We start from the raw sequence: 26,725 nt of genomic DNA on the forward strand, positions 1-26,725 counted from the left end.
TTAGACCTACTCTCCTGGCCAGCCCCATCGTGTGCCTGTCAAGTGGGTAGAAGGTCAAGAAGGATAGACTTGGTGAGAATGCCGGCCTTGCCTGCAGGCTCTGAAGCCTAGTAAATGTGCTCTCCTAACTACAGAACTTCGCAAAGCCAGACATGAGGTCTGACTGTTTCCCAGTGGGCCCCAGGCACCAGTCACTGTCTCGCACACTGAGCGTACACTGAGTAAGTGTGTGAATTAACCGTGCAGCACCATCAGGAGAGGTGGGATGGAACAGTGCAAGTGACATGCGACCATTATGATACATGGTGATGGGAAGCTGAGTGATATCTTGTGTTCCTAATTTCTGTAGTTTTAAAGGACCTGGAGCTCCTTTTGAATTTCAGATCAATAACTCCACTTTAAGTGCAATAGAAGTGTCAAGTATTTATAGCATTCTGTAGTCTAGGTAGCAAAGCTGCTCTAGATCATGTATTCTAAAGACCTCCCCTTCCCAGGTGACCTCATAGTTACCAAAGAAGGAGCAGAAGCATGTTTGCATATCCTGACCATCTGTCAGGATGGCATGGACTTACTTATCTAACTTCAAAATAACCAAGCAATCACATCCTGAGTTGGGGCATGCAACTATGCTTGTCAGTCTCTAAACTCTCTAACCATTAGACAAGCTGGAAATGGGCCTGCATTTTTTGGTCTCCACAATCCCTCCCCTTTTATTAATTTTAATAAAGCCTGTGCTTCTGCAACAGATAATCGGGTCTGCCTTAGGTGAACACTTTCCCATTTCCCAGACTTATCCGTCTTCAGTATCTGTATTTTAATCATACAAGGCCATGTCTTAGGAGCCTGGGGGGAAAAAGGATCAAACCCATCAATGACTGCCAACCTCTGTAAACAAAGGATTAAGGGAGAAAATATTTTTGGGCTCTGTGGCTCTGAGCCAATTTTTTGTCAAGAGAGTTCATGTGCAATTAGATAATATTTTGTGAATAAACATGCTCCTAATGGCTACAGTCTTCTAATTAAAGGAGAAAGGATCACCAGGGTTTGGAATGCCCTTTTCAGTTCATCTAGAGTGCTTCTTAACAATTTTTTTTGTCATATCAAAAAAAATTATCAAATACGTTAAATCCAAGTATTCATAGGAAATGTCTAACTTTTCATAACATCTTATGGGGAACTAAAGCAGTTTCAAACATCAACCATTCAATACCCATAATTTTTGATGGGAAATTAACAATAAACATATAATTTGTCACGTCACAATTCTGTTAAATCCATTCTAATCAAAAGACAAGGAAAGGTTTTTCTGATGGGTGAGAGTCCAGCTGCATTGCTACTTTTAAATAATTGTCCCAGTCTCTGAGCAGCAGCAAAAATCCTTAAGCTACCCCTCCTCATATTGAAGAGGGCTTCACACTCCTTGCAATGAGTACTTTTTCCCCTGAGGGGAAAATGAGTTCTCAGTTCTCAGTTCCAATATTTTAACAGTAGATTGAATACCATACTGTCAAAATGAGTTCCATGTCCCGAAGAGTAAAACAGTCAAATATTTAGTCTGTGTTTTTGGTCCGGCTCCAAGGTCAACAGGACTCACTTGGTCTGGAAGTCTGCGCAGCAAGTCCATCAAGAGGCTGGGAATCACCAGTCATCACCATGATCTTTTCTCCCTTCTTAGACTGCAGCAGGTTGTAGTGAGTCAGGAACATTGGTTCAGGGACCCTTTTCCTCAACCTGCAGCATGATGTTATGAGGAGGTCAGGATCGCACGTTCAGGAACCTCTTTCTGCTTCTCCCATGGAGTCATCACTGACTGCGATGTCATCAGGGCTGGTACTTCTCCGCTGTAAACGCAGTCATCTCATCCGGCTTTATTTTCTTCCCCCGAAAAAAAGCACAAACATATCCTTGACCCCAAATTAATACAGGGTCGGGTCTTTTTCATAATCCAGTGTGCTTTGGTGCCTCAGAGCTTGTTATCTTCAATGTGTTAAGCATTGCACTTTGATTCTTTATTGGAATAAAAAAAAAACAGAGGAAAGATTTAATTTGGCTCACAGGTTCAGAAGTTTCAGTTTGTGGTTGCTTGGCTCCATGTTTTCCAGCCTCATTTCACAGAGGGTATGGCAGGGTACAGGCTCTCACCCAGTGTGCACAGGTACATCCCCCGGTGACCTACTTCCTCCAACTAGACCCCGCCTCTTAGTAGTCCAATTAATTATGAATTCATCCAGGGAATGGTCTATTGATGAGAGTAGGGACTTAAAGAGCCAACCACTTCTCAAAAAGCCCATTAACTGGTCACCAGGTTCTTAACACATGAGGTTTCCGGGGACATTTTTTAGATTAGACCCACAACACAGCAAATTGGATCTGTCTCTGTACCAGGCTTTTTTGTTTGAACCACCAACCAGCTCCCAAATCATGACACTGAGATTTATTATTAGTTTTGAATGTTTGGCCTAGTTTAGCTCTTATTTTAATCTGTTTCTCTTTTGCCTTGGGGCCTTTTTTTTACCTTTTTTCTCCTTCCTTCTTTCTTTCCTTCCTTCCTTCCTTCCTTCTTTTCTTTCTATATATCTTACTTTCTGCTATCTCCATGTCTGAACGGCAGTTGCCTGGCTTCTGGCCCCACGTTGTGCCCCTCTCTTTCTCCCTTGTTCTGTTCTCTTCTCTCTAGATTCTTCCTCCTACTTATTCTCTCTGCCCACCAGCCCCACCTATCCCCCTCCTGCCCAGCTATTGGCCGTTCAGCTTTTGATTATTCCAAACAGGTGCCTTAGGCAGCAGGCAAGGTAAAATAAATGTAACCCATCTTTACATCATTAAATAAATACAGCATAAACACATGTAACACGCCTTTACATAGTTAAATATTCTGCAGAATAAACAAATGTAACATGTCTTTGCATGTATCTCCCTTAAAGAACCGCTTTTTTGTTTAAAGAGCACCAAATTGAATATAACATATCCATTTTTGCTTGTTTGGGGAAAAGAATTTTAGATTTAGGAAAGGTTATTCAGATTTGTGGTGGGCACACACTCACCTATATCTTTTTCCGGATTGTGAGATTGCAAATCAACTCTGCTTTTGTTTACTGCCTTTCTCTTTCATATAGCATGTTTAAAATAAGAATCAGAAAGCAATGACAATTATGTCAAGTGGGAAGAAAGAGCAGGGAAGGAGAAAGGAATAAAGGAAAGAGACAGTATTGCTCTTCATCACTTGTCACACTGGAAAGACACTGCTGTAGTAATAGGAGCGGCGAGGCTGCATCCCCAGCACCCCAGCCGCCTGCTAGCTTATGCCTTGAAATAATTACACGGACACTGTATTCTTTTAAACACTGCTTGGCCCATTAACTCTAGCCCTTACAGGCTAATTCTCATATTCCGATCAACCCATCTCTAGTAATCTGTGTAGCATCAGTCTTACCGGGAAAGATTCTAGCCTACGTCTATCCTGGGTCCTAGCTTCATGCATCTGCCTCAGAGAGCAGAGCTATAGCGTCTGCCGGGGAGAGGGGAGCATGGCATCTCTCGGAGCTCACTTCCTCTTCCTCCCAGCATTCTGTTCTGTTTACTCCACCCACCTATGTTCTAACCTATCAGGGCAAGCAGTTTCTTTATTTAATTAACCAATGACCTTCCTCTATCACACTACCGTGCAAGCTGAGAGTGGGAGGGACTTCAGCTAGCTAGGCTTTGCCTGTGACACCGACAGCTACCTGTAACTACTACCTGGCACGTATCAGGGCTCACAGAAACTGTTTTACAGACATGACCTCATATAACCCACAACGGAGGTACAGGGAAGATAACAGTAGCCTAATAGGTGAAGAAATTAAGGCTCAAGGAGGTTAAATAACTTGTCTGCAAATAAAAGGTGGCTGGCTAATAGCTGGGTGGCAGAGCATGCGCAGGGCAACCGATTCCATCCTCAGCACTACCCTTCAGAAAAGAATAGAATACACGTGTGACTTTCATGTCTTCTAATAGCAACACTGCTAGAATTAAGTCTAAAATGTTTTAACCACACCACCACCAAGTTGCCTCCTAGAGTGAAGATGACCTCCTGCTACCTCAATCATTAACTCAACCTGAGGGATGGCGAGGTTTAAAAACATCCACCACCCTCTTGCTGCCAGCTTCCTTGAATGCAGGCGCATCCAACTCTCTTCGTGTCATTTTAAAACATAACAAAAGAATGTGCGTTGTGTTTGTGCTCTGAACAAGGTGATAACGAACTCAGTTTCGGCAGTTCTGAGGAACCTGGAAGAAAACACTCCGGTGTTTTAACTGGTCCTCAAATGGAGGCATTCCATCTCCTGGTGCTGCTAGCCGACTGAGGCCCGAAAATCTCTGGGTAAGCCCGGGGACTCCGGATTCGTCACTGTGGGCCCAGGGGAGGGCAGCTTTGTTGCCTATACTCCCATTCTGCCCGCACCAGTCACAATAGAAAACACAGCCGCTGGGCATTTCCCCAGGTGCATGCAAGATTAAACCCTGCACGCCCACTACACCCCACGCTCATAGAGATAGGCCATCTCACACCTCCCCCACTCACGCTTGCGCTCGTGCACACGCGCGCCGCCCGTGCACACGCTCGGATCCTCGCCGGGTGGCACCCGGGCGCGCCCGCGCAGCAGAACGGAGGGTGCGGAGGGCGCGGCCGCGAGAGGGCGCGGCGAGCGGCTGGCACGCGGGCCGGGTCGTTGCCGGGCCCGGGTACGAGGTGCTTGGAGCGACCCGAGGCGGAGGGAGAGCGGCGGGCACGCGCGCCATGAACTCGAAGGCGGGCGGTGAGGAGGAGGACTGCGTGGACTCGGGCGCCGAGACCGGAGGGTGAGCCGGATTAGGCGGGGCGGGCGCTAAGGACTCGCGCTCGGGAACCCGAGCCACTGTGGTAGTATTGGGGCTGGGACTCAAGTGTCTTGCGGGCCAGCGGCGTGGTCCCTGGAAAGGGCCCCACCCGGGACTGGAAGGTGGTGGGACCCGAGGCTCGGCGTCACCCCTCGCAGCCCTGTGGCCTTTGGTGCCAGGCTCAGCCAGTATTCGCTGTCAGATAGAGATGCGCCTGCACTTGTTCCCACTAGCTGGGGAACTCTGGTAGCTCGAGAGCCCCAGGGAGTACGGCCCTGTAGACGAGGAAAGCAGGTGGAAAGGGTGGGAAGCCGGGCACGGAAAAGACTCTCCGAAACCAACTAAGAGGACTGCATAGCTCACTTATACTGTGTTACTGAGCCTCTCCACCCCGCCAGTCTTGGGTACCCGCAGGATGGTGTGATCGGGGGTCTTGTATGCTTCAAAGGACTCAAGTAATTAGCTCAAACCTTTGGAGGCTAATTAGCCCTCTCCCAACAGCAGTTTTCTTGTGTAGGACAAAAGAATGCGTTTTCAGAAACGAATGTCCCCTAATGGTTTCCACCCAGGCTCTATCTAGAGGATTTCCCTTTGCACAGTCAGCGCTACATCCAGGATGCCCGGTAGGAAGGAGTGTCTTCTCCGATCTAGAGAAATTCTGCTAGAGGTCAGGGGCTACCCAGACTACAGAAGACCTCGGAATTCCTGGAAGGTAGAGAGGGTTCAAGCTAATTTTAGGATTTGGCAATCTGCTGAGGACACAGAGAGAGGCCTGTCCCAGAATGGACCTCGGTTCTGACCTAACTCAAGAAAGAGTCCCTCAAACTCTTCCTGCCTCCAACCCCCACCCTGCCTCTGTCACCCCTACCCTAAATCTGGACTTGCATTCTTCCCTACAGTGGTCTTTCCCTGTTACTCAACGGTGTTGTCCATGGTGGAAGAGTAACTTGATTTGAAGCCCCCCACCCTCGTTTTTGCTTCAATTTTGTTTGTGTGAAACTTGCCAATTTAGTTTCTTTCCTGGTTTTTGTGGCGCTCAGGGTGCCAACCTAAGGCCTCATGCACAATAGACAATTTCAATATGTCACTTAGTTGACCATGCTTGGTTCCTCTCTCCTCCTCCATTAGCTGGACCATGTATAGAGGAAACAAAGCAAAAGTTGCCAGCTCTTTTATTTTTAGTGTGAAGCAGTCACTGTCCCACTAATTTTTAACTCGCAGGGCTCTTCTAAAGCAGATGCTTGCCAGAAGGGCCTAGCCTTGGAGAAGAGGGAATAAGCATTGATTTTGAGGGGTGTCTTCACTCCAGGAGGCAGGCTAGCCAGAGAACTACCATGGCCTCCTGGGAAGGGTTGGTTAATGTGGAGACTCCCAAGCTTCTCTTTTCTGCTTATCACTAGAGTGTTGCTGTAAAGGACAGAACTGTTTAAAGAATTCTTATTACATCACTAGCAAACTTAAATTAAAATGTAAAATGATATTATTTGAAACAGAAGTTTCATGTCCCCTAGTCTTGTATTTGCTAATCTACCCCTGTATGCTTTGAATTTTAGTTTAGCTATCAAATGTGCTATTAATAGTCGGCTCATTTTTCTGGTGTTTTCCCTTTCTAGTCTAGCCAAGCATAAAGCACACAGAACTCAAAATGTTTGCTACTTGCTGTTGTTGTTGCTGCTGCTACTGTTGTTGTTGTTGTTGGAAGCAGGGTCTCCTGTAGTCCGGGTTGGACTTGAAATCACCAAGTAGTCAATGACAACCTTAAGCTCTGATCTTCCTGCCTGCCTTCCCAAGTGCTGGGATTATAGGAATTTACTCCTTGCCAGGATTTTGTTAATTGTGTCCCTCTCCATTCCAAGTGTTTATAGCTCTTTTGTCTATGGAGGGCAAAAACTGAACATGGTCTTGGACTGCGAGTTCCTCCCATGCTGGCCAGTTGTCCTCAGGTCTCTCTTCGCTCTTTGACCCGGCATCCTGGCCTGCTTTTCTGATGCCTCCCTTTTGTCACCTACCCTTTCTGCCAGCTCTACCTTTTCTGCCTGGCATGCCTATCTATCAGGTGACATCCTATTCTCTCTCTCTCTTTCTCTCTCTCTGTCTCTCTGTCTCTCTGTCTCTCTGTCTCTCTCTCTCTCTCTCTCTCTCTCTCAAAATCCGGCTCAAATGACATATCCACTAGGATGTCAGTCCTTAACTTGGGGTCCATAACTGGCTTTGAGACGTATACAAAATAATAGACTCAGTAAAGTTTTGTGAGAAGAGAAAAAAAATTGAATTGAGTTCTCAAACTAGGCCATGATCCCTTCTAACCCAAGTTAGGGGAGAATGGGGGATGTTTCAGGGTCAGCAGAGGCAGTCTGCAGAAACATTAAGATGGGCCGTCAGACACCGGGTGTATTTGGAGTTCAGTGTGGAGATCTAACATGACAGTGTCTTTGGAACTGCCCTTGAAGCCCTGGGAGAGATGAACTCAACTGATGTTGTGGTGAACATCTACCCAGCATCCACCGTGTGCTGCCTGCGCTGATCTAAACCTCTGCATGCCTCATTGGCTCACTGAGTCCTTAGCCAGCTCAGTGCAGCCTGCTGTCCTTAAGCCTAGCTTGAGAAGCCATTGCGTTGAAATGTCAGGCAAAGGCAGATAAACTGATGGTGAAGCTCCAGAAGGAGGAACAGGCTGTCCAGGAAGCCCAGAGAGGGTTACGTTGTTGAGAAACCCAGGTCAATAATGTCTGGCTGAAAATCTCTTTAAGATAAGGACTGTGGAGCCCTTTTATTAGTGGAGATAGCGAAGGGAGGCTTTGACACTGGAGTGGTGGTGTGAAGTCAGATGAGATTGTCTCTAGAAAGGGGTAGAAGGTGAGGAAAGGGTGAGGGCTGAGCCATGTGTCTAGAAAGTTATCCAGAAAAATGAGGAGAAGAAAGGCATCCAAGTTAGAATACCCCTGCTTCAGCCGATACCAAGCTCCATATATTATTTATACCCAACACAATAGACACAAAGTTGCTTTTAGACACCTTAAGGAGGCCAGACATCATCATTCAGAGCACCCAGCCCATGCCTTGGTATTGTTGTTATTTCACGTATAGGTTGTAGCAAGTCAATGGGTGTATGGCTTGTTGGTCTGCAGCCCTAGGCTTCTGCATGCTTCCCACCTAGCAACCATTGTCAAGGAACCATTTCCTCTATAATTAGTCCTTGTTTTCTTTCAGGGGAAATGCTGCCTTTTCCAACCTACCTACACCTAACCTGGGCCAAGACCAAAGGCAGACTCAGTGTTCTGTGGCAATTGATGTCATTTGGAAGGAAGCTCCACTGGGAAACGAGCCTGCGCTTCTGTGTGCTGTTAGGAGAAACTAGCAAGCCACTTTTGGCAAAGTAGCTTTGGACACGGAATTTCTTAACAGAGGGACAGGCAGTTCTTGAAAATACAAATAAAAGCCAGTGCCAGCAATGACAATTTCATGAATGAATCTCCAAGGCATGGCCTCCACACTGCTCTTTCCCGTGTGGCCATACCTAGTGAATTGTTTTCCTTCGGTAGTTTGGTCTGACATTCGTGGAATTCTACCTGTGTGCCAGCTGCCACTGACCTTTTGGCTCAAGGCAACGTCACGCCTTTCAGAGAACTACACCCAGTGCTTTGCTGCAGCCTATGAGGAGAGGCAGGCACTGAGAAGTGAAACAGGTAGATGGGAAAGAATAGGTACAAGAACATTTTAAATGGGCTGGCAATTTTTAAAGGAAATCTTACACAGAAGACAAATGACTTTGTAGCCCTGTATGGAGTTGGTGCCCAAGGCTAGTGAGCTCTGTAACCATGACCTTCAATGTAGTGTACTGAGAATCAGCAGGGGAAGTCCATGGCACAGGGAGCCCTGGGTTTGCAATAAAAGGTCAGTTTTATAGAGAGGTCAAGTTCTGTTCTTAGGCCGTGGTTTCCTGGAAAAGAGAATCTAGAAAGATATTCCTTTTATAAAATGAATATATATGCAATTGCCTGGTGAGACCTCCAGCAGCAGTGAACAATCTTAATTACAGAATACCTTCCCATATAATCCTGATGCAGCAATTAGCATACAAATATTAAAAACAATATTTAGAAATTTTACATATGTGTGTGTGTATCAGGTGAGAGAATAATCCTTGTGTTAGTATATGCCGTCCACTGTATAGGTTCAAGAGTTTGACATCTGAAAATTCCTGTTTCCCTTTCACGCTCCATGCTGAAAGACTTGCATGCTATGTGCAGAGATAGCAGGGGAACACTTTGTGATCTGAGGCCAATAAACAGAAATCTCAAGCTGTCCCTACCCACCCTGAATACATTTGAGGAACACCAAGTCCTTCAGAGCAGTCTGGTCAAATACCTGATTGTTTTTATGAAATTATTTTAACCTGTTTATTCATGAAGTTGTCTTAAGCTTTACAGTTTGCCTCTCACTGGCAATGCCACTAAATCATCTTATTTAGAATATGAGCCGCAGACGTGGGCATACCTTCACTTGGCCTGTATTCCCCAAACATGGTCGTTTTTCCAAGGACAGGACGTAAATAAATATAAAACTTTATTCATAAATATCCCATCACCCTGTATCTTGTAAACATGAACCAAGAGCAATCACGCAGTCATTCCTGAAGAGAAGGGGTTGGATAAATTGCAGTGCATCTGAATTTATCTGCAGTGGTAACTACAGGAGCTGCCAAGCAGCAAGCTCAAATGGTTTAAACTAAAAAGAGCAGTTCAGAGCCGTTGTCTCTATCATTGTGTTGAGATGCAGATTACATAAACGTAGAGCCAGAAAGCTGGAGAGCAAGGGGAAATCTTAGATGCCGCTTCTGTTTGACGTGTTTTAATGGGATGAAGGCCACAGAACTGGGCAGAGACCACCCTCCATGGAGAAAGGGGTCTGTGTTTTAATCAGTGAACATGAATGTCCTTGAAAGTCAGACATGATTAGATTGGTGCTGTGCAAATTGGCTGCTGTGTGAAGGAGTTGGGGTTCACAAGTCTGCCAGAGACTGGCCAACTGGCAAGGCTAGCCCCAACATTGCCGCGAAAGCCTTGAGAGATTTCGGGGGACCTCAAGGAGAAGTGTCCTTTATGTTAGCACTTATCCTAAAATACTACCAAATGCACTTTAGGATTCTTGAATTATGGTTTCAGTGTAATTCTCAGTCTGTGTTCATATCCATCTGTGCGCAGATCTGTACAACGCCTGCCAGTGTGAACCTCATCTTTGGCAAACCCTGGCTGGAAAGACTGGCACATTCTTGCTATAGGAGACATAATAATATTACACTCTCCGTGTCAGATGGGCAGACATGGATAACTGTGCAGTCTCTGCAAAGTCTGGCCATAATTGTCATGGGTCGGAAGGTCTTTGCTACTGATCTGGTATAGTGGATGCTTGCTGGTCATTCACGGTATTTTATAGAGCTAGATAGAGCTAGATTTCTCAGTGTCGTCCTTGTGTGTTGTTTCTACTCTGTCTGGCTCCAGAAGGAATTTAAGGTGCCAAGGCTGGGTACGGAAATCCTGGGTTTCAGTATGTTACCAATCCTTGATGCTTTTACTTCCCTCAGCCAAGATGGCACTGTGCCTCAGCCCAACTTGTCCTACTTCTTAGCTTGCTCATTACCCATCCACTCTGCCTAGTGAGTCTACTTCCTGTCGCTCCTCACTTCCTGGTCTCCATACATAAAGTCCCACTTCCGCTTTCCACTGACCAGACCAATGGACTAGACTTAGAATCACCTTGGAGACACAGCTCTGGACATCTCAGTGAAGATGCTACCAGAGAGGCTCTCTTGAGCAGGGAAGACCCATCTTGAATGTGGGTGGCACCATCCCACAGGCTGAGGTCCTGGACTGAATGAAAAGAGAAAGCGGAAGTGAGCTGAGCAGCAGCATCCATCCCTCTCCACTTCCTGCCTGCACACAGGTTGACCAGTTGCCTCACACGCTCTCCCACCTCAGACAAACCCTTCCTCCCTTCCTTAAGTTGCGCTTGTCAGGCATTTTGTCGTCGTGACTAATACAACAACAGGGGAAATAAAATTGAATTTGGCGCGAGGGAGTGCAGTTTATAAAGATATGCAAATCCCTTTTGCCGTTTTTATTCTTTCCAGTTTGAAACAACAATGACTGTAATTGCTAAAATATTTCATTTAAAAAAAGAGAAAAACAATGTCCATTGCCTTTCATTTTATTCCTTCCCAATAAATCATGGCATTATGGTCTGTGAAGTGTAGTAATTTTAACACACAAAAGCCAATTTTTAAAAGGTTTTAGATGCACTTTTTAAATGCTATAAATGGAGTGGAAATTGGATCATTCAAGAAAGGCAACTGGAGGCTAAGGTGATAAAAGGAGTATATGCCTATAAAATTAAGCCTAATGTGGAGGTTTATTTGCCTAACTACCTCTGCTAACTGCCAGGCGCTGTGAATCCCTGCATCCCTAAGGCATTAATTTCCTACTGAAAATGACTTTGGGGTGCAAGAGGATAAACAGCTTCTATACCAAATTCCTTGCCAAGGAGAAAAGCCTCTACAGCCCTGCCCATGGGGCAGGAACTTGGCGGGATTCCCATTCTCATAGTGACTGACTGCCAGCCACTGAGTCCTCAGGATAAGACCCATATGGACCACTTCCCAACCCTCCTTCCCCATCACAGTCCACACCCAGCGACTCTCCTATCTAGCAGGATCAGGAAGGGAAATTCACTGAAGTGCTCTGTGCTGAAGGTCCCTGCTGGTCAGCCCCTACTTCCCAGCCCAATGCTGTCCTCCTTCCTCAGGGTCCCTTCCATCACGTCATCAAAGAAGCATCCAGAGATGTTGTGTGAACACTGGCAAAGGGCTCCTTAGTGAGAATGCAACCCCAGGGACTTGTGAAGCTGTTGAAGACTTGGAGGCTTTCTCATCAGAAAAATAAACAAACGTTCCAAAACTTTCCGGCAAATTCAGAGGCCTGAGACCCTCGTAGGGTGACTCATGGAGCCCGTGTGAAGGCCCCAGTGTCGCTTTCAGAATCCAGACATAGAACTGATTTGCACGAAAGAAGCCTCAACACCGTTCTCGCCAGTGACAGCTTCAGCAGGCAAATGCTACTAGCTACCACATCACCACTAACAGAGCTCTTAGATCAAGTGGTTCATTTGGGTAAAAGAAAAATGATATCTAAGCCTCCCTACATCTTATGTTTCAGGTCCGACTACAGCCATCTGTCCTCAACCAGCAGTAAGTATTCTTTGAACGTCCTTCTAAGTTGTCTTTTAAATTTTTTAAATATAGTTACATCATTTTCCGGCTTGCTCTCCACCCCCTTCCCTCCCACAAACCCACAAGTCCCTTCCAAATCCATAACCTCCTCTTTAACCATCATTGTTGCATATTCATATAGACAAGAAACATAAATAGAGCCTGCTCAGTCCATGCGGTGTTGCTGCATGTGTGAGTTTTTAGGGCTGACGACTCAGTATTGGATAACCAACCACGGGGGAGGGGGGCACGACTCATCCTGGAAAATATTAATTCTCCCTCTCTTAGCAGTTGTTAATTGCATGTGGCTCCCTATCTAGGGGTGGGGGGATATGTGAGATTTCCCCCATCTATGTTGGGTTGTCAACTGCTGACGGAATTGTTCGGGTCTTGAGAGGCAGTCATGTGGTTGAGATTCCATGGGTGCAGCCTCCCTGCCATAATTAGAAGGCTCAGTCTCCCAGCTCTTCTGGCTCTCAGAATCTGTCTACCCCACGTCCATGATGATCCCTGGGCCGTAGACACGGGAGTTGTGTAGTAGATGTATTTATTACTTGGGACCGGGCACCCCACAGACAATCGTTTTCTGCATTTTGACGAGTTGGACCTTCTGAAATAGTCTCCGGCTGCAAAAAAGAATCTCCTTTGCTTAGGGTAAGAGCTACACTTAACTGTGTGTATAAAGCTAGGTATTTAGAGTAAGTTAGGAATTACGCTAATTTAGGAACGGGGCATTTGTAGGTTCTCCTCTAAGATCCACCATCTCCTTAGCCACGTGTAGTTGTCCTGTTCAGTAGGCCTGGAGTCCAGTGAGACAGCTGTTGGCTACTGCTAAGATTGAATGCCACTCTTGCACCTTTAGAGAATCTCTTGTCACACTGGTCATTGCTGTGGCTCACAGGTGTCAAAGCTGGGTAGGGCTGGTGATTGCTTACACCCCTCAGCGGCTTTCATGGTGGTTTCTAGTACCCGCTCCTTTCTGTTGAAATTGAAATATCGGCTCATTTGTATATTGGGAATATATCAATTGTTTATGCTTAATAAAAAAGAAAGAAAGGTGGTTTCTGGGAGGAGGTGCTCAGGTCAATTTGATCTCAGATCCACTGGGTCCTATGTCCAAATATGTAGAGTCTCCAGCAATAGGGATTTGCCTGTAGCTTCTGGGAGGCAACCAGAGGCAACAGCACTAGTCTATAGTGTTTTAGGAGCCTTTGAACTCCCCTGCCTACTAACTCAAAAGGAAGTTTCCCATGCCTGGTACTAGAATTTTTGTTACATAGTCTATAGTTCTTGGGTAGAGTATTATAGCTAGCCCAAAGTGGTGTAACTGCATTTATACTGTCTGTGTATTTATATTTATGTATGCTCGTATGCTTATAATATTTATTATATTAAAATAATAATTCCCCAAATCTCTGTGAGTTCAAGGCCTGTCTGGTCTACAGAGTGAGTTCTAGGACAGCCAAGGCTACACAGAGAAACCCTGCCTTGAAAACACAAGCAAAAAAACTAAAAAATCCTTGTGTCCTTTTCAAACATCCTGAGTGTTATGTATTCCTCCTCCCTCCCTCTTCTGTATTGATGCCCCCCACCCCAGCTACAGACCCCGCCCCTGCTTTCCCCATTTCCCCCTTCATATCACCTGTATCCTGCTAGCCCCTCTCTCCTGGCTTCTGCAGTTACTCCAGACTGTATATTGACACCTGAAGGTTTGGAGCTAGGAACCACAGATAAGAGAGAACACGTGACGTTTGTCTTTCTGGGTCTGGGTTACATCACTCAGTGTAATATTTTCTAGCTCCATCCATTTACCTACAAAATTAATTCTTTCATTTTTCTCTACATGTAAGTAATATTTCATTGTAAATGTGTACAATGTTCTCATTATCCATTCATTGGCTGGAGGACATTGAGGTTGTCTCCATTTCATGGCTCTTGTGAACAAAAGCTGTAATGGAATGGCTGGTCAAGAATCCGTGGAGTGGGAGGTAGAGGCCTTTGGGTATTTGCCAAGAAGTAGTGTAGTTGGGTTATGTGGTAGGTTTAGTTTCAGCTTTTTGAGTGTTCTCCACACTGATTTCCAGAGTAGCTGCCCCCGTTTGCAATTGCACCAACAGCGAATGAGGGTCCCTTTCTCCACCTCCTTACCAGCATTTGCAGGCAGTGGTTCTGGTGATCTTTGCTATTCCGACTGCTTTGGGGTCCTTTCTTGTTGCTGTCCCATATAAATTTTAGCATGCTTTTCTCTCTTTCTGTGAAGGTTGCCCTGGGGCTTTTGATTAGGATCGGACTGAATCTGTAAATGGCTTTGGGTAGAAATGTCGTCATCACAGCCCTAGCTGTCCTGGAACTAACTCTTGTAGACCAGGCTGGCCTCGAACTTGGATGTAGACATTTTTATTAGCCCATCTTCCTATTTTGTAATTCCTGGCTTATAAGTGACCATTAATGTAATAAAGATATGAGTAGAAATAGTTTTTATATGGATACTCTGAACATTGAGAGGTACTTATACTTAATATCGAAATATAAGTAAGTGTATGCACAAGGAGTGATGCCTGATGTCTAGACAGGATTTTTAGTGATTAAAAGCATTACATCAAAGCTCTTCATGTTGGTTGAACATTTGTTTTAGAATTACCCAAAACAATTGTCTTACAATAAAAGCCTTGACTTTTTGAGTTGATAAATACTGGGTTGCTCTGCCCTCCCTCACAGTCCTGTTAAACTCTCAGCTCTAATTCCCAACTGGATAGACCCTTAATTGGATCATTATGTTTATTGATGTTCTGGCTGGGTTTTCCTCTGCAATAGGGACCGTGAGAAAAGCTGAGCGTCTGGAATTGTGATCTAGTGTCAAATTAAACTTGGTTATTAGGGAGACAGCAGTGAGCACTTTCTGGTGTTCTAGCCAGCTGAAGGCCCATTGGCTCTGAAAGGCAAGCCATTATAATCATGAGAACAGTACTTAGCTGCTGTACAGCCAAACCTCCTGAGCTGTTCTCCAGACTGCCGTTTTCATCCCTGTTTGACCCAGACCCGACACTGCCTCGAGAATAGTTTGTCTCAAAAATAGCTGCCTACCACCATTGCTGAATTTGGAGCTCTCGTTGCTGTCCTCCAGGTCACAACAGCAAGCCTGGTCATTTGGTTTGGAATCTTTCCCTCCGCTCAGTTGTCTTTAGTCACAGTCTGGAGTTGCGATCCCTCTGGGGCAGCTGGGATCAGTACTAAGTCACCGTTCTTCCTTTCCCCTGGAGTTGAGACCTCATACACAGCGTGTGCTTCTATCGGGAACTGTGCTTGCCTACAAATGATGAAGAAAAATAAGCGCTAAGCACATAAAGATTTCTTCTCCTCTGTCGTGACAATGACCATAGCCGAGGAGGCAGCGCAAACATGGAGAACATTTTCAAACCACCACATCATGCTCTTGGCTTCCATCCTTAAGGTTGCCTGAGGGCGGCAATATGGCTACTGCCAACACAACCACCTTTACATCCTTATTCTCAACAAGAGAAAGAGAAGAGAAGGGACAGAGTGTTGCCAAAGTGTTTAGGGTCAAAGCCCGACAGCCCTAACAAGCCAGGCTTGGCCACCCAGAGAGGGGTGTGGTTTTGTTTTTGTTTTTGTTTTTTTTTTCCAGTGTGGCAACACTGGGATGAGAAAGTCTACACTCTCAAAAGTTTTAGGTTAAAACCGAGGACCAGAGGTAAGCGTAACTAAGCAACGGGGTCAATGTGCTGTCCTGCCCATCGTTGTCATGGCTCCAGTCTCTACTGTAGTGGTTACAGGACTGTGTGGACTTTCTTCCTGGGAAGCCAGTTCCTCCCCTGTCACCAGGCTTCAGCTTTTCTGTGTTCCCCCACCCCACCATGGCCCCTCCAGTACAAGACTCCTGGGGGAATTCTGATGTCTTCAACTGTCGGGTCAATCGTTTCCAAAACCAAGGGACTGTTGAACTGCATTCCTGGCCCGGCTCTGGCTTTTAAAGTTTTCCCAAAGACATTAATTACCTGGTCATTTTCTTATCCTTTGAGCCAGATCTTCATCAAATGTTTATCTCTAGGTCTGAGGGGTCAGCAACCCTCTCCTGATACTGAAGAGTAATGGTGGGTCACAGCTGCCCTTCCTCAGCTCAGCACCTGGCCTGACTACTCCTATCCAGGAACATAAATCTTGCCCCCCTCCCCATACACACACATGCTGAAAGCCCCTTGGGCAGTCATTGAAAAAGAGTACACTTTCTGATAAGATTTTTTTTAAAGTCTACCATCAAAAACAAATATTATCTCCGTGATGCAATATGCTCTTCCAAGTAGATTGCTAAAGTTACATCTCCCGTGACCTAAATAATCATACTCAAAGGGCAGAGTAGGGGCAGGATGTCAAGTGTGTCATTGTGTAGCTTTGGAGCCTGTCCTGGAACTCACTCTGTAGACCAGGCTGACCTCAAATTCACAGAGATCCGCCTGCCTCTGCCTCCCTAGTGCTGGGATTAAAAGTGTGCACCACCACTGGGTTATAAACTTTAAGCCGAATTGTGTTACAGATTAAAGATTTTTTTTAACCATACCAAATAAATTTATAAATCCTGTGATAGAGTTTACAGCATAGTCTTAAGAGTTTTTTTCTTTTATTAGAACAGATGACAGAAATTGTAGTAATAAAAGATTTTGAAAGAACATTAGTGATAAGAGACTTTTGGAAGAGCAGAGCAAGTTTAGCTACAAGAGATTTGGGGATCGTCTGTTTGGTGCATTGGCAGCTGCCAACATTTATGAGGATTTAGAAGTCAATTGGGTCAGTTTTTGGCCATTGATCTGTACTGAGGCCAAGCTGTATGCAACCCAAGGAGGAGTGAGAGTCGCAGAATGAAATTTCGCTGGAGGGAATTTCTATAAGCTCCAAGAGAGAGAAGAGAGCTTGGAGGGGTGAGGCAGAAAGCCTAGTGACCCAAATGGGCTCCGGCTTTGAGAAGCTTCAGGAGGAGAGCAGAAGGAAGAGACAGCTCTGAGCAGGGAGAGGGAACTTTAGGGGGGGGGGGTTAAAGCAGGAGCTGCAGGACGGCAGGTAGGAGCCCAGGGACAGAGAACAGGGTCCCACAGGCCAGGGCCAGGCAGGAAGCTGCAGGACTGCAGGTAGGAGCCCAGGGACAGAGAACAGGGTCCCACAGGCCAGGGCCAGGCAGGAAGCTGCAGGATTGCAGGTAGGAGCCCAGGGACAGAGAACAGGGTCCCACAGGCCAGGGCCAGGCAGGAAGCTGTAGGACTGCAGGTAGGAGCCCAGGGACAGAGAACAGGGTCCCACAGGCCCGGGCCAGGCAGGAAGCTGCAGGATTGCAGGTAGGAGCCCAGGGACAGAGAACAGGGTCCCACAGGCCAGGGCCAGGCAGGAAGCTGCAGGATTGCAGGTAGGAGCCCAGGGACAGAGAACAGGGTCCCACAGGCCAGGGCCAGGCAGGAAGCTGCAGGATTGCAGGCAGCTCCTAGCAGAAGAGGAAAAGGGTTGTATAGCAGGAGGGAGCTGAGGGAAGATAGGGCAGCAAAGTGTCACAGACGCCAGGAGTTTCGGGACTGCAGGCAGTGCCCTGGAGGAGGACACAAGGAAAATGTCACAGGCATCAGCCGTGGACTGCACCTCCTAGGAGGAGGCAAGAAATAGTAGCTGGCGGGGTGGAGGAGACAAAGTGTCCATTTGAAGAGAATTTCCATCAGGGGCTTCTCCATGTGGAATGGGAAACTTGTCAGAAAGAAAAATGTTTCAAACCAGAGGAAAGGCATCCTTTGTCCGTGTGACTCGGGCCAGTGGAGGTAAGAGGAGCTTCCTGGCTCACCGGTGTGACTTTTGTAGTAGTAGACAAAGCAGGCAGCTCGGTGGCGACACTTATCTAAAGAGAGATCTGGCTGTGTGGGTATAGTCGGCTCCAGGAGCCAGAGAGACTGAGAGAGGTGGAGAGGTGGGGGTCAAGAATTGGGGGTCAAATCTGATGGACAGCAGGAGCCAGCAAATGATCCATACATACCTTAGGGAAGTCCAATCAGCTGCCTGGTTCAGCGAGGCCAAGTTCCTTGGAGGAGAGGTCATATACGCCAGTCCTGGGTTTCAGCACCAGATGAAGGAAACCAGTGAACTTTACAAACTAGAATGGAGGGGAGGGGGAAAGTTTATTCCAGACTGGCAAGGCTGTCTCTTGGGAAAACAGAAGGAAGCAATGAGGGGAAATTCCTGGGGTTTTAAGGGAACAGGTGTCTGGGAGAAGGGGTGGAGGGATTTGAAACATCATGAGTACAAACTGAAGGAGCCTAGAGGCTAGCCTAGACCTTGATATGCTAATAGGTACCACAGGCCTGGGTTGAGAGCCACAGGTCCCCTTTGCTCCAGATAAAAGAATGATTCCTTTTAGGCAGGTAGGGATTATTTTCTCTATTCCCCCGAGGGAATGCTGGCTTTTGTCTAAGTGCCAGACTTTGGGGAAAGGAATTTCTTGTTACTAGACAACCCTCAGCTTCTCCACACTGTTTGCAGACTGCAAACCAAGGATGGTGATATTCCCCTCATTGTCCATCTCTGAGGCAAGGACGATTGAGTCGATGGGTAAAGCTCCTTTTCATGATCTGGAGTCTCACTTGCACTTGTGATCCCTTCCAACCAGGGAGGGTGCGTGACTGGGGGGTTTCTTTAACACGTGGCTTCTTGGGGGGGGGGGGGTGAACTTTTCCCAGTTACGAGTGGTTCCCTTGTCCTTTATAGGTTGCTGGGCTCAGCTCCACTTTAGTGCTTTCTGAAATGCTCAGAGCACTGTGGCCCTGAGAGAATTTCACTGAAATAAAGAAAGAGGAATTCCATTCACTCTCAGAATTTTAAGCGGTGTTTCAGAAACTCTGGTGAGATCATCAAGCCATGAGGCACGATTTGCATTCTTAAGTGGTTTGAATAAAAGGGGCAAATTTTATAAACAGGATGAGAGGAAAACAATAATTATACTAGGGAAAAATTTAAGTGTACCACGTAATGCTGCTGAGATCTGAGCCCGTGTGATTGGGTATTTCCATTCACATAGAGATTATAAGCACACTTGGGAATTACTCTTAGAAGGCACTAGGAGCTTAAAAATTACATTTTTAGGAGCACGTGACATCTCTTAAGGCTCTCTAACCCCAGCATAATGCGTGTAGGAAGCAGACGAAGAACTAGCTGTACATGACTCTCCCAATTTGGGCCTAAAGTGGCCCCAGCTACAAGCTCAAGGAGCTTTCCTGGCTCCTTACCACAAGAGGAATCAAAAGAGTTATGGGTATTTTCCCATTAGGAAGTCTAGGCATCTTGGCTGGCCGCAAGGCACTGAAGCTGGCCAGGAGCCACAGCCAGGCTTATCATTCCTGCCATGCTGCAGGGCCATACTGAGCATGCCTCCTGTCCTGAGACCATCTTTTCTTTCTCAGGGGTTTCTGCTTCCTCCTGCAGTTCCAGGATACTCACCAGAGCATCAAAGATGGGCATTTTACACTGGTTAGCTTCGTGAATCCCATAGCTTGTTGGAGAGAAGTGAGCTCACTGTGGTTGAATCACTCGCTTAACTGCGTCTGTAAGGAGGAGGTGGCAGACAGCTACTGTGTCGTGTTGTAGGAGCTCCACACAGACCCCACAGCACGAGAGTTATCATTTTCTTCCTGTTTATTAGAGGTGGTCACTTATTGGCAGATTTCTCTTCCTTAGAGTCAGTTTTTACTATGTCACTCCTCCAAAGGAAGATCAGTATTTTGGAAGCATGGAATTCAACTCTGATCTGTTTGGAAACGTTATCATCCCATTTCCCTCGTGTCTTTAGCACATGACTGTGATTCTCGGGACACATGTTCTTTAGAGTCCTGGTCTGTAAATGCTCACCCACCCGAATCTGTTCATTATCCTCATGGAGGATTATTTGAGCCGTTGAATTTGCTGACTTCACGATCAGCAAAGGACAGCGGTGCACAGAGTTAGATGAAAACTCATGCCCATCCCTAACACAAGGAAAGCATCGAAAGGAAACCCTCTAGTGTCCCCCACCTAGATGAAGTTCACCGTGGGACTTCTGTGCCTCCGTTCAGTCTATCACACTTTCCTTGATTTCCTTCTTCCTCAGTTTCTGAGGAACTGATTAACAACATGAACGGTGCTGTCTTATGTACTGCCGGCTGCTTAACTATCAGCGTCCAGTCTTGACGGGGTCCACACATTCTAGGGCAGGGGCATGAGGATTAGAAATATTAGGCAGGAGGAAGAGGGATACAAAAGAAAATGAACAGAGAAGCAAAATAGAACCAGGAGGACAATCCAGTAAATACTGAATTCGCCTGTGTTTATTTTCCATATGCTTATACACCCCAATCCAAAAGGGGGGTGGAGGCAAAAAAAACTGATTTAACATGATAGAAAGAAGAAACAGAGCAATTACCTCTTCAGTATCTGAAACATCAAGCAACTATATCCTGGGTTAAGCATTCTGTTGTTTAGGCAGGACATGCAGCCACCACACCTTAGACCAAGCATCCTGTAGGCAGCCACTCTCTAGGCCAAACCTCTTATCATATCGTTGAAGGAGCAGGAATAGGCTTGAATTCTCTGATCTTTGGTCAAGGTGGAATGGACCCATCTCTGTGGGCCATCTCAATACCCAAAACACCAAGTAACCACATCCTAGGTGAGGCTATTTTGTTTGTAGCCACACCTTAAGTCAAACCTCCTGTCAATGACCTTGAAGGAGCAAGAGTGGACTTAAACTCTCTGACCTTTAGTCAAGGTGGGGTGGACCCACATCTGTGGGCCCCTACAATAACAACACTGTTGTATGGTTGTAACCTTATGGATGTCATAAGCCACATTATAACACTAGGGAGAAGGTGTATTCATTTCTGAATGGAGGCAATTCTTAGGGTTTTGAATTTCTACTCTACTGTGGGGCAAGGTTAATTTAACAGCTTTCAGTAAATGAACCCCAAATAAGACTGTCTCCGTTCTGATATTTTAGATCTTGCTCTGGTGTAATGATGATGTTGATATACAGGTCTCTTTGCAAGAGAGTGATATGGTGAGTTACTGCCTGGCTGGATGACTGCAGGCCTAGACAGGGCTATCTAATGCACAGCTGGTGTTAGCAATGATGTTAGGAATAGCATGGTTCTTCTTGGGTGGGGTAATGGCTGCAGACAGTAGTAAGAAACTGCTTCGATGCGCTGTCTCATAGAAAAAGCCATCTTGTTTTCTCTTAACTCCACAAAAGCTGTCTATTTAAAGATTTTATGTAGAAGGTTCTGCTGCATATAGTGATGTTACCATCTGGGATGCTTAAAGTTGCTGCCCCTGTACCTAGCAATGGCAGTGTGTTATTCTATTCCCCTCCCGAAAGCAACAGCCTCAGTCTGGCTGCAGCTTTTTGTAGTAGGAGCTGCAGGCCTCTTCCCACATCCTGGCTCCTTCTGTTGTGGGAGCAGCGGGCTGCATCCTGCCACCCAGCTCCCGCCACTGGCTAGCTTTACCCGAAATAACAACATACAAACTGTATTCATTTAAACACTGCTTGGCCCACTAGCTCTAGCCTCTTACGGGCTAATTCTCTTATTTTGCCTAACCCATTTTTAGTAATCTGTGTAGCACCAGTCTTACCAGGAAAGATTCAACATGTCTGACCTGGCGGTTTGCTTCATCGGGTCTGCCCGGGAGAGGGAAGTATAGCGTCTGAGCTCACTTCCTCTTCCTCCCAGCATTCTGTTCTGTTTACTCCTCCCACCTATGTTTTAGCCTATGAGGGCCAAGCAGTTTCTCTATTATAATTAACCAATGACCTTCCTCCATCAGCTTTTCCCACACCCCCACACACCAGGCCTTCATATAACAAGTATGGCCTCAAGTTTGGAGACATTTGTCACGTTTCCACACCTTCCTTTTAGGATAGAGTCATTTAGTAGCTCATAGATAACATTCTTCAATAGATCTGGGCCTTGCAATGATTCACATGGAGGCTTGGCCCCAGCTAGCAGATTGGGGCAGCCCATTTGGTTCCATATTTTATCAGCCTGAGCTAGTCCAGTGACTTATACTAATGTTTCCTGTACTTGGACTGTGGCTTTGTGGGTGTCTGAATTATAGACCATCTGCTTAGGGAATGTGCTCACTTGATAAATACTTGAATTATTTGTTTGAACTTTATAAATAAATCACTACATTCTTCTACCGACAATGGTTTGCTTTAAAACACGGAGCCCACCCCTTCCACTTTAGAGTTCTTTTTGACAAATGGCTGCAGCATTTACTTGAGCAGTGATGGAAGTGATAAGCAAAATCTCTAAGATAGTGAAACACAACCCAAAGTGTTTGTATTTGACAGTGTAGGGTTCCTATGTTCTCTGTATGAGAGCTGAAAGCTAGCCACTATTCCTGTTTGATAGCTGGCCGGGAACAGGCCACGAGCCAAGCTGTGTATCAGGAGGCTGAAAGGTAATGATATCAGTACAGAGACCACTTCTCTATGCTCAGATCTAATTTTAAAAATACAGTGGAATCCTTCTGACTTCAAAAGCATGAGATATGACTTCAGGGTTTTCATTCTGAACTAGCTGCAGCTATACAAAGTTTCTACCAAAGAAGTAAAAGAAAAATGGAACCTGGCTCTCTTGCTTAAATTCTCTCAGAGAAGACCAAGTGGTCCCTCAGGATGATATGGTCTCTGCAAGCATTGTCAGGACCCGGAGGGAGAGAACAAAAGGGAATAGCTGACACCATTTGCACCTGCCCTTGATGAGACTATGACAGTTCTCATTTTAAAAAGAATGTTATTGCCCAAATACTTCATAGTCATTGGCTTTTTAAAAAAATTTTAAGTCAGAAAGTGCAAGTTCATAAAGAGATTAAAACCTAGACTCCCACCCAGAAAACCCATTGTTTGTCATTTGATGTCTGCCTTTGCATATTTTAATGACCACCTACATTATCATAGATATATTTGTTAGGATGGTAGAGACGGATGACAGGTGGAAGGTGTCTTCTTATGTCCTCACTGTAGACACTGTAAATGACTGTCTCCAGGAGCATCCTTCTACAGCAGTTTGAACACCCATTTACCCTCATTGTGTTTCTGTGTTGTGTCTCAGCCACAGTCACCAGTGCCTAAAGTAGACCCTACGGGTTGTGTTCCACTTTCACTATTATAAACACCCTTGCCAGGAACATCCCTACTAAGTGGTGAGGAGCTTGTAACTTATTTGCATACCTCCATAATGAGGGTGAACACCTACAGGTAGAATGACCAAGATAAAGGTGAGCTGTTTGTAAAGCCCACAACCTCTTCTTCTTATCACTGTGGACTGTTTCGCTCTCACAAACACTGAAGAATAACCAGAAGTCTCATAAACATTGTGATTTAATGTGCAGAAGAAAGACGCACATGCACGTAGACACATATAGAGACGGTATTTAGACATTGTAATGGATCAATTAAAAATGCTACAGATTCCCTGCAGCTGCAGCAGCAGAAACACGGCAGATCCCTAGCAATGGCAGTGGGCAGGGGTCCCAAGAGCAGCCAGTCCCAGGCAGGGACAGTGCAGCTCCCCAAGTGGCTGCAGCAGGCCACGAGGACAGACAGACAGACAGATGGGCATGCCACAAGACCATGCCACAGGTCTCCGAAGGCGGCTGGTCCCAGGCAGGGAGCCACACGGCAGCAGGCAAGAGACAGAGATGTGGATAGGCATACCATGCAGAGTGAGGTTGAATATTTATTTAGTTGGTTATGGAGGGGAAAGGGGAGAAGGGAGAAGATCAGAGAGCCAGAGAGAGAGAGAGAGAGAGAGAGAGAGAGAGAGAGAGAGAGAGAAAGGGGAGACAACAAAAGCTGCTTCTTCAAGAGAGAGACAGAAAAGGAAGAAACTTAGGCTGGAAGCTGAAGATCAGCTTGCCTCAGAGGATGGGGGAGGGGGTGGGTGTGGCTGGTTACTTAAAGAGAAGGACAGACCATTACATTTCCATCTCTTTTTTTATAATAAAAAGGCGGGAGGTTAGGCATCACAAATTAAAGGATTTGGAGCTGCAGATTCTCAAGACTGCTTCCTGCTTTTTTGGGAGGGGCGCCATCTTTGGGGAAGGAACCTGAGAAAGCTGGGTGCTGGCACACTGATGTCCTCTGCCTAGTGATGTGCTCCTGCTCAGACTCTTTGAAAACCATTGCACTGATTAGATGCACATCCTCTAGAACGTTTGTCTCTGGTTGTGTTTGTATCTCCTCAGACTGATTAAAGGCCCTCTCAGCATCTGTGTCAGGCTGCGTCCACCTCAAGTGTCTTTTCTCACTGTTTGGTGGTTGCCTTTGCTCTTCTCCCCATCCTGTGGGATGTTTCAGAATGCAGCCCGGATGAGGCTTGGCTATATACGTCGAAGGTAAAATAGAAATCCTGCTTCCAAGTGGAGAAACGTGCCGTGTTGTCCACCTCACTGGCTGTGTTCTTTCCTCTTCCCAGTAATGTCCTACTTTTAGAAGAGCTCAGCGTGTAGAAGTCCAGGTCCCTGATGTCATCTCTGCGCAGTGAAAACTGAGAGAGCCCAAGAGACTGCAGCTGTAGCCAAAGCATCTTCCTTACAAAAGCTTCAAAGGGCCCAGGAAACACAGAGTCCTTGTTGTTTTCCGCCAAGAGAAAGTGGAGGTCTCAGCTCAGCCACTGCAGCCTCTGCTCCATCCTGAACTGCAGGACGTTGTAAGGCCTGAGATGAAGGGAGGAGCCATATTACTTTAGCTATGAATGCAGCTAGGAATTACCCAGTCACTTCCCTGCCAATTTAATATTGAGATTATAAAATCACCAAAAACTGAGGAAGTCTGAGATTTTATCCTAAATCTTGGACACTTGAGGGAATTGCTCACGATTTTCTGATGAGTTCAGAGATGCAAATAATTGTCTCTTCAAAACAGGCTAGAAGCAAAGAAAGCGGGTTAGCCATTGTGTTCTGGAGGAATGGCTCTCCCAGGAAGGAATTTGTACCCCTTTCCGATGCTGCTTAGTGGAAGAGGGTGGCCCTCTGTGGATTTTGTGTTCCTTGTCATTGGGAACTGTCCCTCCTGCCTTCTGGCCGGTTGTTAATTCAGCATCAATTCTGTGCCCTGGCTGAGTTTATTGCAGATCTGACCCACGTTTTCTACTACTGGGTTCTATGTATCTAGTTAACATGGCAGTCACATCGATTCCTGGAGCCCTTCGTCACCCAAGTGAGGCTTTAGAGAGGCCAACAGATTCACTCACCCTCCTGCGAGTTTCCTAAGACAGCTGGAGGTGCTCTAACTCAGAGTCCCGAGCTCGGTGGTGGACATTTTGGCACTGGAAGGGTACTGGGTGGTTTGTTCAGCTGACAGCACCTGGTTCTGGCTGCTGCCTTGGTTACCTCTTCCTATGTGGACATAGAACTCGTGTTTGCGAAGTAAAGTAGCTGTCACTGCGTATGTCATTATTTATTGTATATTTCCCCTGTCCCCCCATGAGTATAGGCTCACTGACGGCAATACCTATCTTACTCTCTATTATATAGTACCTAGCACATAGTAGCTGCTCAGTAAGCATTCCTTGACTACATAAACGAATTGCCACTTGTCAGTGACCAGCCGAGAATGCTGTAACAGTGAGATCAACTGTCGTTCAAACATCCAGGAAAGCAGGTCTGAGTTTTGTCATATGCTAAGATTAGTTAAGAGGGTCACTTTGGAAGGTTAGATCTTAGCATTCAGCTAGACAGACCCACTACCAGGAAGTAGGTGCTACGGAGACTTCTCATCTGTCCTGAAAGATGGTCTAATGCCGCAGCAACCAGATGTTGGGAGCTCGTGCAGACAAAGCTTAGCGTGTGGCCCTGGTTTGGAGAGTGAGGTGGTGAGGGTCCCTGTGCAGGAAACACAGAGACAGCCAAGTGGCCGTCTAGCATCCCAAAGTCCCTCGACAAGCAGCAAGGCCATGGTCCCCTGCCCTCTCCTCCATAGCACAAAAATACAACGTGAAGTGGTCAGCTGGTTCGTAACAGGATCGTGCACTCAGAGTAACTAAAGACGCTGGGGAGCAGGTCTAGAGCTCCTCCAGCCAGGGAAACTAAGGCTTGGGACAAAGACAGAGTTTATGAGGTGACAGCATAGTGGCTGGTGGCCCCTGCCCTTCTCTAGCCAAAGGACCTGGAGCAACTCATCATTTCAGCCACCGAGTAGGAAAGATACACCTCTGGCATTTTGTTTCCAAGATGAAATGAGATCACACAGATAAGGTTTTAGGACAGTTGTTGACGAATAATAAGCCCTTAATAAATGTTTGTTATTGTCTATTTTTTTCTCTTGAGTTTTGTTAGCCAAAAAAACTGGGGGCATCTACAAGACAGAAGAATGTTGGGGGCCGTATAGAAAGCTTGGGTTGGCTACATTTCCTTTCTCGTAGAAGGCTTGGCCTTAACCCTGCTCTCCTTACCACCACTGGAGCTGATTCTGTAACCCCAAGAGGAGCCCTCCTTCCCCTCTTTGGAGACTTGGGCTAGTTGGAAGCCAGGCCTGTCCCTGTGGCAGCTTCGAGCCTCTCACGCTATCTGAGGCAGTCC

At 46.2% G+C, this 26,725-nt stretch overlaps 1 protein-coding gene across 1 annotated transcript in view; it reads left to right on the forward strand.

The window, feature by feature from the left end:
- Nucleotides 1-4,483: 4,483 nt before the first annotated feature.
- Fam124a (family with sequence similarity 124 member A) overlaps nucleotides 4,484-26,725 on the forward strand; it is a 51,600-nt gene continuing 29,358 nt past the window's right edge. Inside the window, exons 1-2 of the mRNA XM_075949524.1 lie at nucleotides 4,484-4,842; nucleotides 12,072-12,103. Of these exons, the coding sequence (XP_075805639.1) occupies nucleotides 4,781-4,842; nucleotides 12,072-12,103 (94 nt within the window). The 5' untranslated portion in view covers nucleotides 4,484-4,780. The remainder of the gene's footprint in view (nucleotides 4,843-12,071; nucleotides 12,104-26,725) is intronic.

The sequence above is a fragment of the Microtus pennsylvanicus genome, chromosome 15 (assembly GCF_037038515.1).
Source record: "Microtus pennsylvanicus isolate mMicPen1 chromosome 15, mMicPen1.hap1, whole genome shotgun sequence".
NCBI classification, from domain to species: domain Eukaryota; kingdom Metazoa; phylum Chordata; class Mammalia; order Rodentia; family Cricetidae; genus Microtus; species Microtus pennsylvanicus.